This window comes from Momordica charantia, assembly GCF_013281855.1.
Source record: "Momordica charantia cultivar OHB3-1 chromosome 8 unlocalized genomic scaffold, Mcharantia_2.0 BLBB01000008.1, whole genome shotgun sequence".
In the NCBI taxonomy this organism is placed as follows: Eukaryota; Viridiplantae; Streptophyta; class Magnoliopsida; order Cucurbitales; family Cucurbitaceae; genus Momordica; species Momordica charantia.
Window position 1 is genome coordinate 34696924 of NW_028275166.1, and position 24791 is coordinate 34721714.

A 24791-nucleotide genomic window follows, 5' to 3' on the forward strand; every position below is an offset into this window, starting at 1 on the left:
TCAAACTGTTGCCTACTTTTAAATTAATTATAAAATAGTATTAATCTTGACTAACAATAACGCAACTTTCTCTTTCACATATATATTGGGTTCTTAACTTCTAACGATTACCAAAAATAATTCATACATAACATGCAGTAAATTGTAATCATAATTTCAACCTTAGAACAAACTATAATTGAAGTAATAATAAGAACAACAATAATATTAATTGATTTCCCCTAATATGTAAATGCATTAAAATAAAACAAACTCAAGATGTAAAATGAGAGAATTTCCAGTACAAAACTTGTACTAAATATTCAATACCATTTTAAATAGCAGTATGAGTCAGAAGAAAAACAAATTTATTAATTTTTATGTCATGAAATTATTTAAAATAATTATATAAAATTTTAGCAATACCATAATGTTTTTAAATATTTCCGTATAAATAAGTAGCTCCTCAATAATGTGACACGTGGTCAGCAGGGAAAAATTGTATCGTGACACGTGTCAGTTCGTTAGGTAATGCAATTCATTCCTGCCAACTTTCTCAAGCTGGCTGCTGAGGGCGGCGTGTGGTACAAAACGAAGCGGAGGGCATTCTCTAAGCTTTTATTAATTATATATATATATATTTATACGCGCTTGCATTTATGCTGGAAAATGAAGTGAGTTGGTGTCAAGTCTCTGCCCTATTGAATTTTGGGATTAAAATTTGCTTCACGTATTGAAATTATTAAGTAATTTGAAAGAGTATACATATTTGGTATGTTCTTAAATTTCACATTGATTATTTGAAGTTATTAAGGTGAATTGAAATTAATTGCATTTTGTCAAATATTATCATTTCTGGCAAATCATGTACCGGTAAATCTTGTCGACAAATAAATAAAGGGAAAAATATATGGTAAATTATATATATATATATATTTTTTTTTGAAGTGACTATTTGAAATGGATTTTTTTAGAAATAAAGTTTAGGTTTAAATCCTATTTTGATTTCTATATTTTGGACTTTGGTTTATTTTGATTCATGTATTTTCTAAATGTCAAATTATGTATTTTTCTATTTTCATTTAATTCCTACCCTTTAGATTTTGAAAACATTTGTTTCAGTTTGACAGCTTTCAAAGAGTGGTCATTTTGATATATTTGGTAAGATGTAGAAACTATTTCATACAAATTTATGGTTATTTCTTAATAAATATTTTATAGTAAATAAAAAACATTTTTATCATAATATTTACCCGATTACGTGATAAAATAATGTATTTTAAAATATTCCATCATTTATACATATATATATATATATTATATTTTAAAATATATATTATATGGTTTTTAATAAAGAATCTGACTTATTTTCGATTTTGTATTGTATCCTCTTTTTTGAATTAAAAAACGGGGTTTGCTGATTTTGAACTCTTTGGTCTTTAAATAAAAAATTAGTATTTGTTTATAAAAGTAAAAATTAGATTCCCTTCACTTCTAATGCGTAGATTTCCTTTTTTTGAGGTGCAAAAGGAAAAATAAGAAAACAAAAGCAAAATACAAAATTGCACTTTTTCCATAGTTGTCGTGTAATGTGTGTCAAAAGACTCAAAACCAACCTCTCTACGTCAGGTTCGGTTAAAACATAGCCTTTGCTACTTTTTTTCAGAGTTTTTTTCTTACCTTTTTTTCTTCAACATTATTAGTATCCAAAGTTAATCAAAGTAATTTTAGCCCAAAAGTTAATGTCTTAAAACTAATTTTAAAACGTATTGTTTTTTTTTTCAAAAAATTTTAAAACGTATTGTTATTGGCTGTTTCATAATATTTTTATTTATTGTTTCTTATTTTAAAATTTAAGTATTTGCTAATTGTTGTTTCTTTGTTTCTCATCTCTTTAAAAGATATGTTTGCAAAATTGTGTATATATATATATATATTTTAATTTTGTAGAGAAATTTTGGAAAGAACAAAATTAAATTTCTTGTATTTTGTTACTATTTCTATTTTTTTTAAACATAGACAAAATATTGTTTTATCATTCTTTACCTACAAAATGCATAATCGATATTAAAAAGTAATAACAACATTAAATATTTAATTTAAAATTTTAGTTTCCATATAAAATTTTTAATTTTTGAATTTAAAATTTTAGAGAAAAAGTAAAAGAAATTGTTACCTTATTTTTCAATTAAAAGAATAAAGAAATCAAATATAATTATATCTTTTTGTTAGAAAAAAAATGTAATTATATTTTTATTTATTAAATGTTAAAAACCAGAATCTTAATTTGTTAACTCTTAATTATCTAAGACAAACATAAGAAATTATTTTCTTTAAAATTTTTATTTATTTTTATTCTCTTTGATGAAGTAACAAAATAAGAAATTGAGGAGATTGAATAAAATCGTAGGATTATAATGATCTTAATCTCCATTGATAAGTACTATATATATATATATATATATCTCCATTCATCATTTAACGAAAAAATAAATTGTATTTTAAAATTCAATTCATAACTAATGGAACTTCACGCATGTGCCAAAATTCAAAGATAAATAATTTTTTTAGTTCAACCCTAAAAATTGAAATCTCTCGTATTTTGGTTGAAAATATATACCTCAACTAATTATGTTAATTTATTAAAATTAAAAAACTAAACATGTAAATATTCACAAGTAAATAAAAAATTTGTTGCAAAAGTGAGAATAATTCAACGTTAATTGAAATATATCTCTAACTTTAGTTTGATCCTCACATTCACATGTAATACTAGAAAATAAAAAATAAAAAAAAATTTGTTGATATCCACCTTTTATTAAATCATTTTTTTAAAATGAAATAAATAATTATATACACACAATTTAGAGAATAAAATAAAATGTCAAAGATTTTTAAAGTAAAATGACATAAAAATATAATTTTGGGTGACAATTTCGAGAAGCTAATCATCTAAAACTTAAACTTGGAACTCATGTCACCTAGTAACTTGATTTTTGGGCAAAGGTTGATCATGATATATGTAATCATTGGGACACAAATCAAAGCAATCCGGAATTTTTGTTTCATATGGAAGGAAATTTCAATTTAATGTCATCTCAATTCTTTTAAGGAAAAAAAAAAACTCCCAAAAAGTATTACTTTATATTAGATATTTATTTCTTGGCTTTTCTTATTGAAACGGAAGACAACTCTCGCCCCCAACGCTCCGGCGTAGCGCGTGGAAAAGAACCAGAAATTTCAATTGGGTCTGTTCCCGCGGTTGAAGACACGCGCTAAGACCGAGAGTGGGCCACCCTTCCTCTCCAAGTACCACTCATCCCCTTTATATACCCTTCCCTGTAACCGCTCAAGATCAAGCGCTCCTCCATCGAGAAAAAGAAAAAGAAAAAGAAAAAAAGAAAAACTCTCTCTCTCTCATCCATTGGAACGAATTAGAACGAGGAATTGAAGAAGAAGGCGGAATTGTGAACTGATTGTGAATTCGCTGTATGTTCGAAATGGAAATTGAGGCGAATCGGCCGGCGGTGAAGAAGAAGCTGTGGAACGTGGTGCGAGCGATTGTATTTATGTTGAGGAAAGGGCTGAGTAAAAGCAAGATAGTGTTGGATCTTCATTTGATGATCAAACAGAGCAAAATCGTCGGAAAAGCGATAGCGAATCTGGTGGAGTTCCACCACGGCTCCGCCTTCAGTTGCCAGACGATCGACATCGCCAATTCCTACATCTCCACTCGCGATTACGAGTTCAGTTGCAGCAACAGTCCGGCGCCGGCGTATCCGTTCCGTTACTTCAATAAGCTTCGAAAACACCAAAACCACCACTATTTCTCCAAATCCTACCGCTACGACGATTTCTCCACCGTTACGGCCGTCCACAGAGTTCTGGATATTCTTCACAGCGATCAGAAGTCGGAGGCGTCGCCGTTAGTGCCGTTACCGGGATTCGGAAAGAGTCCGCGGTCAGTACGGCAGTTGCGCGTTACGGACTCGCCGTTTTCTCTGAAAGACGACGGCGATAGCCAGTTCGTCGACAAGGCGGCGGAGGAATTTATCAAGAAGTTCTACACGGATCTACGGCTGGAGAGAAGTTTAGCAACTTTCGAATCGCCGTATCGGAACACGCTGTGCCGATGAAGATATGAACAAGTTTTCCGATCGCCGTACGACGACGAACCTGCGGAATTTGCGACAGTTGAACATCATAAACGAACGTCGAATCGAATCACAATTCACACCAGTATTTGCCTCGAGAGACGTGATTGATCCTCAGCCATATCTGTTGAAGCTCTCGAGCAAATACAAATCTAACTAAGTTTAGATAATTTCTTCATTTTCTTTTTTCTTTTTCTTTTCCTCTCAAAGTAGTTTTACTAAAATTTAGCTTGGAATTTTAGATCTTAGAATTTTCATGTTTTTTCAGCCACTGAACCTAAAGGTTCTGTTTTAATGAGATGTGACAGCTTTTTTTTATTTACTTAATATATATGCAATTTGTCTAAGTTTTTATAGTTTTTGGTTAGATGTTGAGTTTGTTGGAAATTGATTTCGTTTTATATAACATGATTAATAAATAATTAACAAGCACGATTAAAATAGATTTTATGTAAGAGTGTAAATATTAAAACGAAACAATTGAAAGTATTGAAATTTCAAAAAATTAACATAAAATAATGATGAAATGAAAGTTCAAGCGTATTTGCTTTATTTTAGTTAGTAATGCTATAAATCTTGCGTTTAGCTTTCGAGAATTTAGTAGAATAATGCTAGTTTTATTTATTTATTATTATTATTATTATTATTTTTTTAGGAAAAGTGCTAAAAAATTAATAAATAGTATAACAATTTTCAAATGATTCCTTTTGTTTTATCTACTGGTTTTGAGGTAGAATGATTGAGGTAAAATGATTGAAAGTGATGTGCCCGGAATGATTTTAAGAAAGAAAATAGTATTTTTCTATTTGCAAAATAAAATACACCGAAGATGATATATGATATAATCTTTTTATGTAGTTTTGGATATCACTCCTATTTGATAGGAAAATACTCCGGTCCTAACATTAATTCTCAATATTTAAGACACCAATCTAAAACGAGATAATTTTTTATTTAAAAAATATTGAGAGCTGTCCATTTTGAATGGTAGTCAGTATTGAGATAGATCTTCGTTTGTTAAGACTCAAGTATTTTCCTATTTGATATATGAGATATTTGTTTTTTAATACAACAATGTATAAGGATGGAGGTTCAAACATACGACTTTTTAGTCGATGATACATTTTTTAACCAATATCTCAAGTAATAAGAGATTGGCACAATATCTTAAAGATATATATAAGAATTCACAACTCAATCTCTCCAACAAACAAATTGATGTTTATAAATCGAGACATAAACATAAAAGAAATATATAATTTTAAATTAGTCAAAAGTTCAAATTTTTACTAGAATGACATGGTTAAATTCAAAGTCAAACTTAAATGTAACATAAAATATATCGAGATTAACACAGAACGTGATCATGTGATGAATGATAAAATGATAAGATCAGTGATATACAATATATAACCCACTCTCTCATACATATAATTGATTTACCGTGAATAGTAGAACAACCTAACTATCAATTCCAACAAACTAACAAACACCCCCCTCAAGTCAATAGTAGTCAATAGAAAGAACAAACATTCAAGAGGCAGAAAACGTGAAACTATTAAATACTTGATGAGAATATCAACAATCCGAGAAGCAGCAAACAAATGATAAACACTTCGTCTTAATAGCAATAATTAATTAACCACATATGAAAGATAAAATTACTAGTGGGATATCTTAACACCCCGGGTAGAAGAACACACATTGAACTTTGTTTATGCAAGGATATGCACAACAGTGTATTTCAGATTGTAGCTCGAACTCGGCCTCCGGACCGATCTGAATACTGGGCGGACCTGCACAAAAAGGTGAGCACTCCGACGATCAAGTCAGTATAGGTCGGATTCCCAGTTTAGTTCGAGGTCAGAAATCATCGTACCTGATCGTGGAGTGAAGTCCTCTACTTATGGGTGGTAGTCCCGCTAATCTCGCGACGGTTACACCCGGTAATCTCGGGACCGTCGGTTACACCCGGTAATCTCGGGATCAACGGTTATACCCAATAATCACGTCGCTGACAGTAGCTCACATCGGCCCCCACCGAGCTTCCCGGTAGGTCGGACCTCGGCCAGGTTCACCTCGGCCCTCATACTTAGCATCTGTCAACGCTAGTGGTGGTGATCTCGGCCGTCCGAGCTGGGCATGACTCATGAGTCATCTTGGAGCACCAATAGGGGTCCTCCACGTGTCCAGGGTATTCTCTTCCCCAAACAAACTTGAATTTAAGAGATAGGAAAAAAATGTGAAACTGATAGAAAGCTAGAGAAAGTAGCAGACAAATGACAAACACTTCACTTTAATACGAGTAATTAACAACCGATAAAAATAGATTAGTAGTGTGGTATGTTAACAAAATGTACTAAGAAATCTAAAACTTATGCCATACTATATTTAAAAAAAAATATGAAAATTTATGACAAAAATGAAATTAAAATAAATTGGTCACATTTTAAGAATTTTCATATATATATAAATACCATGCAAATGTTGCTTTTTCATAGTTGTTGAAAGGTAGCCTTTGGATTTATTACAGGTCTCTTTAGTTTCTCTACTCTATAGAGTGATGTGTTCAATTTATTATAATTAGGTGTTCTAGTGGTTCTCATTCTTTTGCGTGGTTACAAGATGTCATCTATCCAACTTTTTTTCCTTCTTCTTTGCCCTAAAAACAATTTGAGGAGAGGGACATTTGAATCGACGAGGTGGTGTTAGAATTTATTAGATTTTATCTGTTGAGTCATAGACGTCACAGGTCGTTATACAAGATCCTCTTGTTCGCCCACTTGGCATAACTATTTAACCGTAACCATTTCAAATACTATTATATAACCATTACGTAGTGTTTGATCTGAAATTGTTGTAGTTTTGAATAATGAAATTCTACTTCGTATTCCATCTATTTAGATCACGTCGGTTTAAAAAAACAATTCAACTCGAACACGACAACACATGTCTCCTTTTTATGATAGCTACGTCATTTAAAGATGCATGCTAAATTCGCTTTTGGAGTCACATGTCTCATCATCAACTCTTCTATAAAGGATTTTCTTGTCCATCATGATTGTTTCATATCAACTTTTCTTTCAATGGATTATTAAATATTTGAATTTACAAAAAGTAATTATAAAAGGCAAATCTTACTATTTTAGCTTGCATGTAAACATTATTGTTATTCATTTAAATAGTAAAACTTTAAAATTTTGCACTTTTCCACCTAATGATTATTCATTAAAAGTAAGATTAAACATAATAATTATGAGTAAACACCAAGCAACAATGGAAAGCTAATTTTCAGATGTTTGACTTCTTACTCGACATGAGTGCAATTTAAGTTTAGCTAAATTTTGGCCAAAAGATGTAAGAATATTATTTTTCATTTTTCATTAATTTTGGCTTGGATAATGTGGATATTTAACTTTGTATATATATACACGTATATATATATGTATCAAGTGTAGAAAATAATATTACCCCGAGAAAAAGCTGGTAGAACAATATGTTTTTGTTTTTTATTTTTATTTTTTTAATACAAAAAAAAACATTTTAGTACAAATAGTTGTGCCTTTAACACTTCATGATTCTCTTGGTTAAAAGAAATAAGGGATTTGTATTGAGGGGGGTAGGAGATTCAAAATCCACCAAGTAACAAAACATTTTAATAGAAGGATATTGTTAAATTCATGAGCCAAATTTGAACTATAGTAATCTAGTGTTGTTACCAAATTTTAAAAGTGTATTTATTTATTATTTATATTTTTTTGCAAACTAAAGTGAAAGTGAAGTGATTTCAACTCTCCTTTCCTTTTCTTTCAGAACTGCAAATGAGAAGTGGGCTGGGCTGGTAGTCCAGCCCATTTGCATTGAGCAGTTGAGGGGTAATTGGGCCGATGAGCAGTGGGTTGATATCCAGCCCATTAATTCAGACAAGGCCTATGTTGACTTTGGTTTGTCACTATGCAGAAAAAGTAAAATGTAATCGACTAAAAACGATCGGTTGACATCATTTGTAGGCTAGTTTAAAATAATTTATTTTAAAACTAATATTTTTCAACTCAATGGTTAATATTGAAATATTCATCAAATCCAATCGATTATTGTAGATAAATGCTACCAAATAGACAAAGGTACATAAATATATTCAAAATAAAAAATTCTAACAAGATTTCTACCGATTACCTAACTTGTTTTTGCCATCTATTTCGTCAAATCAATTAAAAATTATGTAGTGAAAAGTTAACATTAATGTGATGTGATGTTATCTCAAATTTATGTTAATAAAAACCCAACAACATAAATTAAATTAATTTGTTAGAAATACGATATTAAATAAAACTTAGTATTCAATAATATAATCGAAACTCCTTCCAAATTTAAGATTGGAATTTGGATAGGCACAATAACCACAATTTAGGCTAAATTTATAATTTAATGAAATTTAAATTATTCCCATAAATTTATATTATTAATAAAATTGTAGTAATTATCTTTATATCAATTGGGGATGTAGCTCAGATGGTAGAGCGCTCGCTTAGCATGCGAGAGGAACGGGGATCGATACCCCGCATCTCCATTTGTTTTGTGGTTTCATTTTTTTATTTTTATTTTGACGATTTCTTTTGGTGACGTGGAAGGTATACATTGGTGGAACACGGAGGGCGCCAAAGTCGTTACAGCACATGATTATTCTGCCGCGTTTCCTTCGATTTCACTCGTCGATCAGAAGATTCAGAACAGGGTCCTCAACTAACGATTCTCTTCGTCGGAAATTCTCATTTTTCACGATCCTCCGCCGCACTCTGTTGCCGATTCTCAGAATTGCCGATAAACTAATTCCGCTGAAAATTCACCGCCATTGTGGTGCCTGTAGAGCTTACAGTGTCCTTTGGCGAAACAAGATTTCCGTTCGAGCTACCGGAACGTTTAGAATCTCATACTTCGGTTCATCCAATCTCCGGCCACCGCTTGGTAGGGCTTGGCATTGTTTCCGATCCGAGTTTCGGCTTCTTAATGGCTTCGTGGCTCAAAGCTGCTGAAGGTTCGAGGTTCTTCTGTTTCTCTTACATATATGTGCTCGAATTATCGTTCTGATCTGAAGCGTTTTTTCATTAATCTTGGATTCGTTATCAAATTAAAGCTACTACGTTTCCGCATAGATTCTGAAATTCCACGAATTTGAGTTTGATGTGTTACAGTGTGAGAATTATTGCCTGAGCAAAGATGTTTTAGAATTATTGTGATTGAAGAACGTTTTAATTCGGAGGCAAGTTTCCGATCTGATGCTGTAATTGAAAAGTTTCAGAGAGTACATTTTGTACCCCGCTTCTCCATTTCTAGGTCGTTTAAAGTAAGGCTCAGGCTTTTGGTACTGGGTTCACCTGGTTTGCAAAATAATGGATTTAGGTTTTTGTTAAGTTTCAACTATTGTTTGTTCTGATGGAATTATGTCGAGATCTCGCTCAACGTTAATTGTGAGCATCTAATGACAAGATCAAGATCGCATATGTAGCAAATTAAACATCTAATTTGGCACTTCTCTTTGTTTCGAATATATTTATGATGGTAGACAATCGGGGATTCCAGTTTCTCAGTAGTCCGCCTTGGGATTTAACATTCAGGTGGCGAACCATGGGTAGAAGTTTCATATGAATTAGCTGCTTCTGTGTTTTCTTTTAAAATAATTTTTTTTCTCGGGCATTTTTTTTTTCCTTCTTCTTCGTCTCTCTTTTTGGGGCAAAAGCCACCATTGAACGGTAGGAATTGTTACAATCACACACTAGCTACGAGATAATAATCATACTGATATAACTTAACTGAGCTATAATATCGGACTTGGGCGGGTGCAAGGGCCCTTGGTACGAGGGAGTAAAGTTCCTACTCCCAGTTATAAAAAAAGAAAAAGAAAAGAAAAATTAAGTTATAACATCAGAATTTAATTGCAGCGGTCTCATAAGTTCAATGGATAATTGCTTAAACTGAAAGTTTGACGGTGCTAGTGTGATAACCTCTATAGTTCGGGTTGGTTTTTAAATTTTTACGTTTTTTTTTCTTATTTCCCTTCTATATTTCTTACTAAAGGTACCTTTAATGAGAACTTATTTGTACTCTATTAATTGATTGTTACTATCGAGTGTTGGCTATAACTTTTAATTTCTGAATATCATCGAGATTTTATTTTCTGTTACATTAGTATTACTGTTGCACATACCTATGTTGATTTTGTGGAGGAAAGGAATTCACATTTCACGTTTTATAACTTGGAGAATTTATCCATATCTGTGGAGATAAAGAGAAACTGCAATCTAATGGTCATCACTTGAAGGTTAAGATTTTTCTGCTTTAAGAGCAAAAAGGTTTGAAGTCTAGTGCTTCACTCTTATTGTCTCTCGGAGCTGGACTTCTTAGTTCTTGAGGTGGGAATAGCCTCTCCAGGAATTTTAATGGGAGTGGGCCCATTGGTGGCACCCCAGTTATCGGAAAAGAAAATCATAAATTCCCATGAATGTCTCGATTTACTCATCTATTATCATAGCTTCCCCTTGCAAAGAAAATTCCTAAAAGTCATTTATGATTGTCAGGATTGTTTGAAGTTGTAGATCGAAGGGCAAAGCTTGTCGTCAGTGAGTTGTCAGAAGAGCAGTCCGATATTCAAACTCCTGGTATGCATCTTGATTTATGTCATTTATGTAAGAATTGATATTTTACTTCCTGTATGTAGGGCAACATTACTTTCCGTTGGAATTGTAGCTCCCTTTGGAATTGGGTTTTCTAGAATAATTTAATGACTACTGGTTAGGCCATAATTATTGAAGCAGATCTTCTTCAGAAGAACCAAGAATTTCGTTCAAAGATTATAACTGAAATTGATTTCTGGACTCGAAATGGTTTTTTACCTTCCCATAAGTAGTCATTTGTTGTGATAATATTGATCATATGAATCCTTTTCTTTTTTTCAACTACCGTTGGATGAAGCTTCTAATGGCCAAGGATCTCAAACCAAGAGGACAAAGTCAAAGAAAGAGGTGGGTTATGGCTCACTTGTTGGTGTCAAATAGTAGCATTATACATTATTTTCACGTCTTAAAATATATTTTGGTTCTACATTTGAATATTTTTAGGCAAAGAAACCATCCGCGAACGAACCTTCTAAAGCAAATGACACTGCAGAAGAGCAAACAAGCATATTATCATCACCGGCAGATGTGGGATCAGTGCCTGTACCTGGAACAGACGGAATTGTTTCTTTCAATGAAGACGACCGGACTGCTTCTGATAAGTCTTTGACCCAAGTAAACAAAAGGAAGCAAGATGACGATGACAATAATGTCCCTGAGCTAGACAGTCCTTCAACAGATGCCCTGGTAGTTGAAGCCGTAAAACAAATTCCTGATGGTGTGGATGCTTCAGCAGTTGTTGCTGATGTTGAAGTTACTGCACCAACTTCTAAAAATGAGGTAAATAATGTGAACGCCGTGGATGTTCAAGAGGAGAATTTCTCGTCAATACCCATTAAAGAGATTGAGGAGATTAAAAAGGATCATCAAGATGATGGGCAGAGTAATCCATTGGGAGGTGAAGAAACTATATCAAAGATAGATCAAGACACGTCTGAGTTGGCAACTACAGACTTCCAGGCTAATGGGGAAAATCAAACGAAAGATGATTCTAATAAGGTTCAATCACCAGTGAATCAAAAGGAACAAGAGAATAAAGCTGACCAGTCTTCAATGAAAATGCAGGACCAACTTGAAGAGGTATAATAGTGATTTTGTTTGTATGTAGTAGGATCGTATTTTTTGTTTTCTTCAGCTTTCACTGATCCTGTTTCTACTACTAGTTTTGTTAAAAGTTCATTTAGTTGGTGTGCAGGCACAAGGACTGCTTAAAACTTCTAGTTCCACTGGTCAGTCAAAGGAAGCAAGGCTAGCTCGGGTATGTTCTTGCGTCATGCCTCATTCTTGAACTTTTATGATGCAGATTTGGTCAGAATATGTCAGTTGTAGAATTTGGATTCCTCATGTAGCACGGGCTACATGATATATTTTGAACTAGCTGTTATCTTGTGTCATTTTGTATCCCTTGGATTTTACGATTGTCCTATATCATTATTGATATGATGATATTACAAAGGTAAAATTCCACAAAAGTGCATGTGGCTCAGAAAATCTTGACTGCATATCTAGTTAACAATCTCGGTTTGTAAGAATACAAATTTCAATCAGAACGGTTATCTTATATTAGTTACTTAAATAGCCAGACATCTGTTACTTTGTTGGATGATTTACCATTTTCTTATTGAGGCATAGGTCTGTGCTGGACTTTCGTCACGTCTTCAAGAATACAAGTCTGAAAATGCACAGTTGGAGGAACTCCTTATTGCAGAGGTGAGAGTTATCAGTTATCACATCTGGATTAGGTATTAAATGAACTCTTAAGCACCTTCTTATTGTTGAGAACTTATGCATTCAGTGTTCACGGTCTACACTAAACCTATTTTGGTATCAAATGAAATGTCTTTTATCCAAAAATAATATGTGCATTTGTGTATATAATGCTTTTTTTTTTTCTCTCTTTTTGGTAGTCAATAGTTGATGTATTCCATTAGCTTGTTTTAGTTTCAATGAAAGCACTCGTGTAGGGTGTTAATCAGTAAAGATTGGTTTTGATGGTAACCTGGCGAGTAATCATATATATATATTTTTCTTATTGGAATTTATTCATGATAGTCTAAACCATGCCCACAAGAATTAGTGTTTTCTATTGTTCTTGATACACTCCAGCCATTTCCCCCCTCCTTTTCACCACTTAAGTTTGTTCTTTGACAGAGAGAATTGAGTAGATCATATGATGCTCGCATAAAGCAGCTAGAGCATAATTTATCGGAGTCCAAAGGTGAAGTATCAAGAGTAGAGTCAAGTATGGTAGAAGCTTTGGCAGCAAAGAACTCTGAAATTGAGGCTCTTATTGGTTCCATGGATGCACTTAAGAAACAAGCTGCCTTATCGGAAGGAAATCTGGCCTCGATTCAGGTTTGTCATTTTCACTATGTTCTTTATGTGCTGATATGTTAGAGTATTAATGAACGCAAGAAATGGGAGAGGAGGGGAGCTCTTTGATCTCCCTTGGCTCGTATCTGTTGATTAATAAAATTGAGGCTGTATTTCCTCTATTGTCCTATTAATACTCTAACAAAGTTAAGATCTCAATTATATGGGGTTACAGCCTGCTCCTTTGATCATTGGGCCAGTCCTGGATGGTTTCAAGCATGGCTGTAAAATAAGTCATTTCACTTTTATTTATGCTAGTATTTTGCCATTTAGTCGTCCTTATAATACTTCATTATGCGAGACTTCTGCCTTGATTATTTTCTCATGCATTCAAAATCCCTTGATTATTTTCTCATGCATTCAAAATCTTGCTCGCCTTGTAATCGGAATACAATTTGGCTACTGGCAATGTTATCATTTAGTTCTATCATATGATTTTTCCAGGCAAATATGGAGTCAATGATTAGAAATAGAGAACTAACCGAGACAAGGATGATGCAAGTGAGCTAGTTCTCCACCTTTGTTTAATAATAATTTCTATATTTTTGTTAACCAAGAAAAGCCTTCTATTATTTGAATTTTTTTACTCGTTGGTCCTGATAAAGTTTACTCTTATAGGCTCTTAGAGAGGAGCTAGCTTCTGCAGAGCGTAGAGCGGAAGAAGAACGTTCTGCTCATAATGCTACAAAGATGGTATATATGCACAGGCCAATTGTGATCCATTTCGTGTTCGTGTGGTGTGTGTTTTCTCCAATTTTCTTCAAATAGATGATCTTTGGTGTCTTCAGGCTTCCATGGAAAGAGAAATGGAATTGGAACATAGAGCCGTGGAAGCTGCATCAGCTCTTGCAAGGATCCAGGTAAAGCACCAAGTCATCAAATTGAACTTGCAGCTCGTAGTCACATGCATTTTTATCATTAAATCTTAATAAAGGAACCTGAAGGTGGTATTTTGATGACTATTTTTTTTTTAAATTAAATTTTAATGGCTGTTCCATAAACCATTCAGATTTCAGTTCTAAACTGAATTTTTATATTTTGGATCTCTTTTTGGAAATTATTAGTATTTTTTTTAAAACACGTTTTTATTATTATCATTTTTTCTTCACGATACTATCATTTTCTCTCCCAAACTTACCTTTCTCTCTAACATATTTCCTTCTGCCAAAAGTTTCTCTTTTTGAATTTTTTCTCTGTATTCTCTCTCTCTATCATATATATTTTTCTTTAATTTTCGCACTCTAATCTTTTCTATTTAAAATTTCTCTCTGTAATTTTTCTCTTCTCTCTCTCTATCATATCTCTCACTAAGTAACAATCTCACCTTTGTATCACCTTTAATATGTATCCTTCTCGTTCCATGTGATTATTTGTTTTCCCTTATTAAGAGAGTAGCAGATGAGCGGACAGCTAAAGCAACAGAGCTTGAGCAGAAGGTAGCGCTGCTTGAGGTAAGATAGTTATAGATTATTTTTGTAATTATCATTATGAATCTGCATTTCTTAGTTCAACAGATTTAATCTTCATATAATTAGAAAGTTCCTTACTGTAGGTTGAGTGTTCATCTTTGAACCAAGAATTGCAAGATTTAGAAGCTCGTGCTCGCCGTGGACAAAAAAAGTCGCCTGAAGATGCAAATCAATTGATTCAGGTAAATATTGCCCGACTTTGAAGATGGTTTCTGGTATCCATCTTTTACTTCTATTCATCATGGCTGGCAACTTAACTTTTAGCGCTTGTATTGTTATGTAACTATATGAACAAATTCTTGCTCCATCATTTCTCATACATATTCTCTTTTCGAGTTATGCTTATATCTACAGATAGCTAACTGTGCCAATTGCAATACCAATTGTCTTTCAAGATTCATTTTTCATGCCCGTATTTTCTTGCAATAGCTGTTGTGTTGTTTCTCTCTAAATTGAAATTGTCTAATGTTAATCATCTCTTTTTCCCACCTTCCACTTTCGGACATCAAGATGCAGGCATGGCAAGAAGAAGTGGAACGTGCACTGCAAGGTCAGAGAGATGCTGAAATCAAACTATCTTCCATGGAGGCAAGTGTCTTAAGCTTTGTGTCTACTGTCTAAGACTCTGAGTGTTGGCCATTTAGTTGATTGAATTTAGTCTCTTCGGAGACATCCGATAAATTTGAATAAGTTAAATTGAATTAAGTGCAATGCCTTTGGCCTTGCCCTCTTTATCTACTCAATTTCAGGCTGAAGTGCAGAAAATGAGAGTTGAAATGGCTGCTATGAAGCGAGATGCTGAGCATTATTCACGTCAGGTTCGTTACTGCATTCTATAACTTGTACATGTTTTGCCAAGCAGACAATGCTCCATGGTTTGGAATATTATGGTTAGCATTAGCAGTTAGAATTACGATTACTGTAATTGTAAACCTAACAAAGTCATTGTTTTCACGTCTAGTGAATCTTGAGTTTCTTCTCATTTTATTGCATCCGTACGACTTTGGAGGTCATTTTTCCTATTTCTTTTTCCCTCAAATTCAAAGAGTTGTTATTATTATTACTATTCTTATTATAATAATAATGATGATGGTTTGTATGCTGTGACTTGGAGCACTTGATATTATTTGAAATACCTAGAAAATATGATATTCCTAAAGTAGAAACATAAACTGGAGGAACTATCTTTTCATGTGTAGTATATCTGCTATCAGAATCAACTCGGATGAAATCGAAAGCCTTTGATACTGATAAAATCTCATGATCTCACTGCATTAGTCTTGTACTGTTCCTTTAGGCTTTAGCTCATATTTAGATGTTTCTTTCTTTGTTCAATTTTGACTAACCAAATCATCAACTCACTGATTATAGTTTCAAATGACCAGGAGCACATGGAACTTGAGAAGCGTTATCGTGAACTGACCGATCTATTGGTAATGAGTTTAAGTGCCCATGTCCCCTATTTTTTCCATGAAAGAATGTCTGGAGTCTTACTTATATACGAAGTTACATTGTTATGGTAGTACTACAAGCAAACGCAGTTGGAAGCCATGGCTAGTGAAAAAGCTGCTGCTGAGTTTCAACTGGAGAAGGAAATAAATCGTGCTCAAGAGGCACAGGTCTGCCTCTTGGTGCTCTATACGTTTTCAAAAATAATCATTCCTTTTCTCCTATTCATTGTTCAAATAGTTTATTGAATCAGATTATAACTTGGCTGCATTATTGAAAAGGTAGAAGTAGAAAAAAGTAGAGTTTCACGTCGAGCTTCTGCATCTTGGGAAGAGGATTCTGAAATCAAATCTCTCGAGTATGTTCCTTGTCCTAAATTTTTACAGTTATTTGTAGATACTTGTACTTCAACCTAACTGTTTCAACTTTATAATCCTACAAAGAAATATAGTTTTCAAAATCGGACCCATTAAACATTTGAATGTTTTGATGTAAAAGGGTGGGTATAGCACGTGATATTACTTGCAGAAAATCAGGTTCTTGATTATGCAAAATTATTATATTTAATCACATGAAACTGTTCTATATCATAAAAGAATGAGGTTTCTTGTGACTTCCATAGCCGTCCCAAAACTGCTTTGTTACTTGAAGTAAAAGGTGAATGTAGGTCCACTTGTTGACAATTTTAATGAAGAATCTGGCGATTTCCAATTGTTTCGATTTCTTTAGTATTTCAACATCTTGCATTACTTGAAATTTCCCTTACAAAGTAATGATTTCAGGCCGCTCCCCTTGCATCATCGATATATGGCCGGGACGAGCATGCAGGTAAATCTCCTGTCCATTCCAATGCTTACCCTTTGTTTGCCGGGCTTTATCTTTACCTTCAACTTGCATCGTGCAGCTGCAGAAAGCAGCAAAACTGTTGGATTCAGGGGCAGTCAGGGCAACAAGATTTCTCTGGCGGTATCCCACTGCAAGACTCATACTACTCTTTTATTTGGTAAGAGTTTCTTTTGCCTTTGTCCAAAAAATGTCTGAAGTATGATTAATAAGGTTATTATCGGAGTCGGACTGTAACGTTGAAAATCTGTTTGCAGGTGTTTGTACATCTTTTCTTGATGTACCTATTGCATCGTTTGCAGGTATGTTTGGTATTCACTGACCTTCCTTTTCCAACCCCAAATCTCTTATCTGAATCTGGTTCTGGATATGTGAAGTTCGTGTAACATGTCATATGCATGTATCTACATCTTAGGTTAGAAGTCATGCGAGATGAAAGTGACATGCTTAGTTTTAAACGAGAAAAAAAAATATTTTGGGAGTAGCTACTTTAACTTTAGCCACTCATCATCAAATGAATGATGTCTTTTAAGGGTGTAAATGGGTTGAGTCAGTTTTTGGTCGAAATTGATGTCAGAGCCGATCTTTTATTAAAACTTTTTTTTTTTCTTTTCTTTTTGCAAAGGCTTTTCTAAAACATCGAATCAACCCACCAACCAACTCAAACCCACACAACAAACCCAAACCAAAAAAATCGAACTAAACAGACCGTGTCCAATAAGAAATGATTGTTTTCTTATACATTGAAAAACAAAACTGACGAATAAAATACTTCAAAGTTCAAACCAACTGAACGAAGACTTGGTTCAATCAGTCTCGTTGGCCTTTTTTTTCTCCCTCTACTGAACCCTCCCTAAATCTTAGGGAAATTCTAGTTACTCTTAGCATGATGATATTAGATCCGTACACATATATTTAACCTCGAAACGTGCTAAGTTTTGCAGGCGCAAGCGGATACTTTTGCTGCTAGAGAAGTTGCAGAGTCCATGGGGCTATCCCAACCCAAATTGACCATAAAAGACGAGTAATTGCATCTCCAACTTTTGTACAAGCAGGCAAATGACAGTAGATTGACGTGAAGAAATGAAAACTCAACTGAAAAGTTGAAGCCTGGGTTCTATTTATCTATTGTCAACTGCACAATGAATTGTTTACTTAAAAGAAAAAAAGAAATATACAATTTTAGTTGTTTATCAGAGAAGATAAAGGCAATTGGTTTAGAAATAGAGTGGCTGATACAGATGAAAGAAGTCGCATCGCATCGAAAATTTTCTTTATCGTTAATTTTAACAATAACTTAAATTTTTTTTTTCACGTTGTTTTGCTAGAAATGGGATCAGTTGACCACTGTCGATACTTGTACCTAGTAGAAAATATTGGATATTGTGAATCTAAAGTTTTCCATTTGATTTTATAAATTTATGAAATTGTGAGGATAAATGTCTATTCAGGGGATATTTAGCTTACATTGTACTTCTATTAGTTTGTATTTGAATTATCTGGAAGAATGATGATAATTTGGAAGAAACAAATTAACATATCAAGTTTATATATTCACCTTCATAACTTTATCTATATAAACCTTCGTGAGCAAAATGCCTCTTTAAAAGTCAATTTAACTATAAAATATTTTGGGAGTAGCTACTTTAACTTTAGCTACTCATCATCAAATGGGATCAATTTTCTTAAAAATGGTTTCTAAACTAAATAAAAATGGTTAGATCCGTGTGACATTTCATCTCCCAAACATCAACTATAAAAAAACTCATAGCATTTTGAGAAATATTTTATTTTTAAAACTATTAAAAAATTGTGACCAAGATTAGTAGAAACTAATGTTTTTGTGTAGAAGACAATCAACAAATTTTGTCATCTATTATAATACACTCAAAGAAAACAAGAAAGATACAACTTTTAAACCAAAAAGTTTCCACATATTTAAAATATTAAAGAACAACAATTTCGATGAAATATATTAGTAAATATTGATTTCTCCCTAAAGAGATCAATGAAATCTATTACAGACATTAGAGAATAGAGATCACTTGAAAATTACTTACATTTTATATAAGTAACTACAGCCCTTGAATCCGGTGTGGAGTTTTGGTCTATCTTCCTCAGCCATCCACCGTCTGCCTGTCCCTGTTAGACTTGGGCATTTACAAGTGACTTTATTATGTATCATATTACTTTACTAGCATTACTATTTTCATAACATTTCTATCAACTTTTATTCTTGATCCTTTCTGTATGTATTTAGATCAACATGAGTTTCTTGGTAACGCTGACTTAAATATGTCTTGCATAGAATCGGAGGAAACCTAACAATAGAATATTGTCATAAGAAAAAGAAAGAAAACTTAGAATATTATTTTCAATGTTCATTTACGAAAATGTTGTAGTTCAAGGCAATAAATCTTGAAGGGAGAGGTGACTAAGATGTGTAAACATAACTGTAAAATTTCAAAGCTTGATAAGTTTGAATAAATTTAATATTTTAATAGATAAAATTAAAGGAAAGAAGAGGAAGGAAACTAAGCCAAATTTAAAATAGAAACTGAGCGTAGGGAGGATCGAGTTGGTTTGCAACAGAGGAGTATATATTTTTTTAGTAAAAATTCTCAAATTATAAATTAAAGAAAGAGATTAAGAGGAATATTATTATGCCTCCATGAAACAGAAACAATGGAATGAAATGAAGAACAAAACAAAAGGAGGTAAACTAAATTTTACACAAAATATCTACTTACTTGGGAGGGTTTTTCTCTGACTTGCAAGTTGGCAAACATTCCACAAGACAATCATGACTAGGTTCCACAAAATATGCAATCTGCTCTCATAAAAAAAATAAAAATCTTACAATCAATATTCAGAGGAATTTCATGTAACATGCACCGTTGCTACTAATAGACAATGGTTTTTCTCTTCTTTTTTGTATATTTGAAAATCGCTTGACCAATCAGCTCCCATTTTTTTGCTATTTACCATTAAATTTTTATTTGATAGATAAGATTGAGAAACAGATTTCTCTTAAAAAAACTAAAAAACTATCAAATTTTTATCGATGGTTGGTATTAGGGATGGCAACGGAGCGGGGACGGGATTGGGATTCCCCGATTTTTTTTTATTTGTATTTTATCTTTTTTTAAAAAAATTTATAAATATTTTAATTCTTTAGAAAATATAACATTTTTTTATGGAATAACGTAAAATTTAATTAAATACAACTACAATATTTAAAAAAATAAAAAAGTATTTATAAAAAATAATATATATTAATATTATTTTATATATATAAAATAAAAATTAATAAAATATTAAACAGAGCGGGGACGAGGTGAGGAGATCTCCCCATCCCCGTCGGGGACCCCGATTAGGATCCCCGATTTGACCCCGTCACTAGTTTAATCGGGGATTTCCGACTCGACGGGTCATGTGGGTTTTTTTGCTATTCCTAGTTAACATAAAGATGGATGCTGATTGATAGGTATCTAAGTATTATTCTTTGAGGAGAGGAGACGACTCCGTTATTGATGAACTAAATAGTTTTGCAAAGTTTTGCAAGGCTTACAGAATATCTATCTTGACCATTCACCAGAACTCTGTGTAATGTGGACCTGAGATCGAACATAAGAAGAAAAAGAGTTAGGTTATGTTACATCCAAAAACAAATATTTAAAAGATGCTCAAGTGAAGTATGACTAATTAAATATTTACAACTTTCATTGTAACATTGAATGCAAATAAAAGCAACAACTCATATAGTCTCATTCAAGATTCTTGAAGGTATTAGGGAAGGCAAATAAATACATCATTATTGCATATTGAAAAACAATTTAAAGCATATGATCAGTTCATAAAATCTGAGAGAATATCACATTTGAAAGTTCATCATGCTTCAACATACATCTGGATTAAATGTTAATGACAAATAGACAAATGAAAGGTTGAAAATTTTTGTATCTTACTTGAATATGCAGTTGCTCCATCGCTCCAGCATGTCTCCAAGGTTCACCACAAACGCCCTGTTAAATACCATACAGACCGAAATCATGAAGCCAGAAAAACACAATATTTTTTGTTTGCTCATCTAAAAATAGCTTCCTTCTCTGTATTTTTGTCATTTTTTAAACTCTGGAGTGGAATTTTAGAACACGAGTATAATCTATGATGCACACTGAACAACTCTGTGCCATTTTCATGATCGTCTTTTCAAACTTTATACATGCAAGAATACTAAATGAAAATGATATCATCAAGCATATGATCAACTAGTTCATAATAATTCCATAGAACTCACCCTTTGAGTGGTGCTACATATTCCCATATCTGAGGTTTAGCATCTTTGTCCTTGCAAATCTGTTCTAATTGCAAATACTTTCAATGGCTAATCAAATCATATGGCATGCTGATGATGAGAACACAATGGAATTGCTTACTTGGAGACCGAGGTTCTCGTCTGTCGCCAAGAGTGTGATTAAACCATAGTCTGAATGAGCTCCAGCTCCAAATATTCCTTTTGAGGGTTCAGAAATTTGGGCTGATGCAGAAACAGGACAGTTTATGATTTATATATAGCCATAATATGCCACAGAACCAAGAGTGAAGAAAAATGTTCGTTTCACACCTTCATAGTGTAGTAGGCGCAAGACTGCAATTGGCTCACCAAGCATTTCTGGCTTGTCAAAAAAATCAATCTCAAGATCAAGCGCAAGAGCAATGATCCTTGAGATTGCTCTAGCAACCTCTCTGATTTCACATTTTTTATAAAAGAAATCAAGATATAAATATTTTTTAATTGATCTATTGGGTTATGCCAAGAAGAAAACGCTGAATATGTGAGTGGGGATTATAACTCACAACTTTTTTTTATCAAATATGGGTGCCTAAACTAAATATTAATAAATCAAGACGAGGGATTGGCAGAACTCTTATTACCATTGATCGGACGCTTTGCAGACTGGAATAACAACTCTATTTAAATAAATTTGTCTAATCACCAGAACGATAACATACAGTGCTTGTGTATGAAACTTCTCCATGATCTCCCTCCAGCCAGGTAACAAATCTAAAAGACCAAAAAAAACATATTGAGCGAAAGCCAATATACATGTACATTTTTTTTGCTTTGTTTTTGAGGGGATACCTTCTGCAGGCCAAATATTTGGACCATAAAATGGCCTTTCTCCATCTGGATCATCTCCAGGAATCTTCTCCTCGATTCCTATGTAATACCCCTCCTTGTAATCTCCTACTTAAATAGACAACAATATACAATTGAGAATATCAAATTCCAAGCATTTGAGGAAGAAAACTGTGCAGCAATTTTAATTTCTCTTTGCAGTGCTCATAGACGAATTGCGAATTGCAGAAAACATACTTGAGTGTAGGAGTGTAGCCTCTATGCTTCTCGTTTCTCAGAAGCTTCATTTTATTGCTTAGCGGCAGACTAAAAAGCTTTTTGCTCTGAGCAAAAACCTCATCCATAAATTCCTCCGCGATTCCGTGATTCACAGCATAGAAGAATCCGGTATCCAAACAAGCCTGAACGAATCAAGAGCTACTTCAATCAGTATACAAAGTTCGGTTTCAATTTCTGTGTAGAAACAAAAATCGAAATCGAAGATATCAACTACTTTCGTTATCAAATTGAAGATTACCTGTTTGAGTAACGAAACCGATTGATGAATATCTGAGCTCGAAAGGTCGATACGATTGAGAGCGAGAAATTTCGGAGCCGGATCATCTTCGGCCCGAATCTCCATGTTCGCCGAGAAAGTAAACTTGAATTGATAGATAAGCTATATTGTTTCACGAAGATGCCACATCAAATCTTCAGAAATGAACAACAATTTGACAGAAAAGAGAGCAAAAAGTTCAAAAGTAATCGAGCATTGTAATCTGTAATTGTGGGGCATGGTTTATGATTACCGAATTGAAACAGAACAAAATTTATAGCGGCGTTGGGCATCTTTAAATCAATTACATTATTGTAATGAGTCGCTACTTGCGTGGGCCGTGGAGTATAAACTTTAGGCTAAAGTACCAAAAAAACAAAAAAAACAAAAAAACAAAAAAACTCCAAAACCTTTTTATTTGTTTCTAAAACATCCTATTATTTCAAAAGTTTTAATACTAATTTCAATCTTTGCTAAACTTTTTAAAAATATGTAAGTTTAATTAGAATTTAACAAAAAATTCACATTGCAAAATCTAAAACAATATAATAATTAACGTGAGTTGTCTAGATTAAGTTTGAAAAGAAAAAAATATGGAAGAAGCTATCAATTTTTAAAGAGGGAATTAAAGTATAATTGAGTCGACAACGGAAAAGCAAGTTATCTTGATAAAATGAAGAAAAAATTTTGACAAAATTATGACATTAATTGTAAGTGTTGTTTAACCTTTTCGTTTAAATTATTAACTGATACTTACTTAAATAATATTTTTAGAACGTTAATAAAATGTGAAGGAACGTTAATAAAATGTGAAGGATAATATTGAAATTTTTGAAAAGATAGGATAATTTTTTAAACAAATGACAAAATCCATAGATTTAACTTAGAACATATTTAAGTTTAAATTACATAAAAGCTTTATCATTAAAAAAAATATAAAACATAATTACGTTTTGAAATATCAGCAAAGTTCAATTCGTCAAAGTATTTATTTCCCACTTAAAAAAATCTGAGTTTAAATTCATGCCTCCAAATGTTGTATTAAAGAAATAATAATAGACGTCAAATTTTTTTTCTTTTTTTTTCCCTTTTTCTTTCTTTCTTTCTTTCTTTCTTTTTTTTTTTTTTTGAGGAAAAAGTATTCAAGTTTTGTGGCTCTCCATGAAATATTGGGCCTGTTGTAGCTCAGCCCAACGGATTCTAATTTTTCAACCCACGAGCATCAAGAACCGATTTAATTTTTTTTAATAACGATTGTGCTTTACATTATTTCTAAAATTAGAACTTATTTAGAAGTGTTATTAGCTTGTATCAATCGATTAATTTAAATACTGTTTCAAAAATAACAATTAATTAACTTAAATACACAATTTAATAATTTTTAAAATATTGTGTCTTTGAATCAAACATAAGTTACTTGAATAGTCAAGTAATTTAATTAAATTATTACCATTATAAGTGAATAAATGTTCACAACATAATAACGAAACAAAACCACGTGATGATGGGATGAAGTCTACATCAGACATGAGTGAGATGGAGCTCACATACCTTTCTCTATGCAAGAGACAACATACTTCAGAATCTCCAACCTTAAATAACATATTAGAAAAATGTAGACTATCCGTATATGTTCTCACATGTTTCCTAGTAAAGTAATTAGGAAGTTACTCAATCGACTTTAGAGTTCTTACGATTGAGTTACCGAAAAGGAAGGTGTACTTTGTTAGTATAGGTAGTAACTATCAATTCTTTTAAGTCTGTTTTTAATCATGCTTTCATGGTCTCAGGATCGCTCTCATTCGGATGTGGTATCAGTTCATTCATGTACCCCTCCTTTCTAGTCGGGTCGTAAGGGATGCAGGGAAATACGGAGACGATTAAAGCCAAATCCAAATTCTGAATCCTGGTCCGAATCTTGGACCTGAGGCATTACACATAATCATTGCTGTCAACACCACCTGGATCTAAATATTAATTTTGACACAACAAACTAGTGTGTGAGGTCGATCGCCCTAACTAAGTTATCACAACCTTGAATCTAAACTTGGTAAAGTTCACATGTATTAGAATTATGCATCATAAATTAATTTCTCTTGAAGGAAACCTTATTTATTTATTAACCTAAATACTTTTCAAAATGAAATTTCAAAAAATTTACAAAAGTCTTCTTCA

The 24791-nt window shown here is 32.9% G+C and overlaps 3 protein-coding genes and 1 non-coding gene across 6 annotated transcripts; 3 read left to right on the forward strand and 1 right to left on the reverse strand.

Moving 5' to 3' along the window:
* Positions 1 to 3321: 3321 nt before the first annotated feature.
* On the forward strand, positions 3322 to 4455 carry LOC111021911 (uncharacterized). The gene has a single exon (XM_022299039.2). It carries the CDS (start codon positions 3471 to 3473, stop codon positions 4113 to 4115), a length of 645 nt encoding a protein of 214 aa, XP_022154731.1. The 5' UTR covers positions 3322 to 3470; the 3' UTR covers positions 4116 to 4455.
* A 4175-nt stretch (positions 4456 to 8630) lies between these two features.
* TRNAA-AGC (transfer RNA alanine (anticodon AGC)) lies at positions 8631 to 8703 on the forward strand. Its single transcript has one exon. It is a non-coding gene; the product is annotated as a tRNA-Ala (tRNA).
* A 135-nt stretch (positions 8704 to 8838) lies between these two features.
* Positions 8839 to 18378, forward strand: LOC111021892 (golgin Putative 1). Of its 3 annotated transcripts, XM_022299004.2 has the most exons (21): positions 8841 to 9168; positions 10709 to 10789; positions 11103 to 11152; positions 11249 to 11884; positions 12000 to 12062; positions 12437 to 12514; positions 12956 to 13159; positions 13622 to 13678; positions 13796 to 13870; positions 13966 to 14037; positions 14566 to 14628; positions 14730 to 14828; positions 15157 to 15234; positions 15396 to 15464; positions 16032 to 16079; positions 16170 to 16265; positions 16377 to 16453; positions 16878 to 16923; positions 17000 to 17098; positions 17196 to 17240; positions 17883 to 18378. In XM_022299004.2, the coding sequence occupies exons 1-21, from the start codon at positions 9141 to 9143 to the stop codon at positions 17964 to 17966; spliced, it is 2148 nt and encodes a 715-aa protein (XP_022154696.1). In that variant the 5' UTR covers positions 8841 to 9140; the 3' UTR covers positions 17967 to 18378. The 3 variants fall into 3 exon arrangements, 2 of the variants coding, with proteins under 2 accessions (XP_087983497.1, XP_022154696.1); XR_015792773.1 differs by lacking the exons at positions 17196 to 17240; positions 17883 to 18378 and having other exon boundaries at positions 8840 to 9168; positions 16381 to 16453; positions 17000 to 17026; XM_088127371.1 differs by lacking the exons at positions 16878 to 16923; positions 17000 to 17098; positions 17196 to 17240; positions 17883 to 18378 and having other exon boundaries at positions 8839 to 9168; positions 16349 to 16444.
* Positions 18379 to 18884: 506 nt separating this feature from the next.
* LOC111021931 (2-oxoglutarate (2OG) and Fe(II)-dependent oxygenase superfamily protein) lies at positions 18885 to 22891 on the reverse strand. The gene is made up of 10 exons (XM_088127372.1): positions 22599 to 22891; positions 22254 to 22482; positions 22085 to 22189; positions 21955 to 22006; positions 21566 to 21687; positions 21378 to 21478; positions 21239 to 21297; positions 20907 to 20963; positions 20510 to 20555; positions 18885 to 19768 (listed from the first exon to the last, which is right to left on the reverse strand). The coding sequence occupies exons 1-10, from the start codon at positions 22701 to 22703 to the stop codon at positions 19685 to 19687; spliced, it is 960 nt and encodes a 319-aa protein (XP_087983498.1). The 5' UTR covers positions 22704 to 22891; the 3' UTR covers positions 18885 to 19684.
* Between the last annotated feature and the right edge of the window lie 1900 nt (positions 22892 to 24791).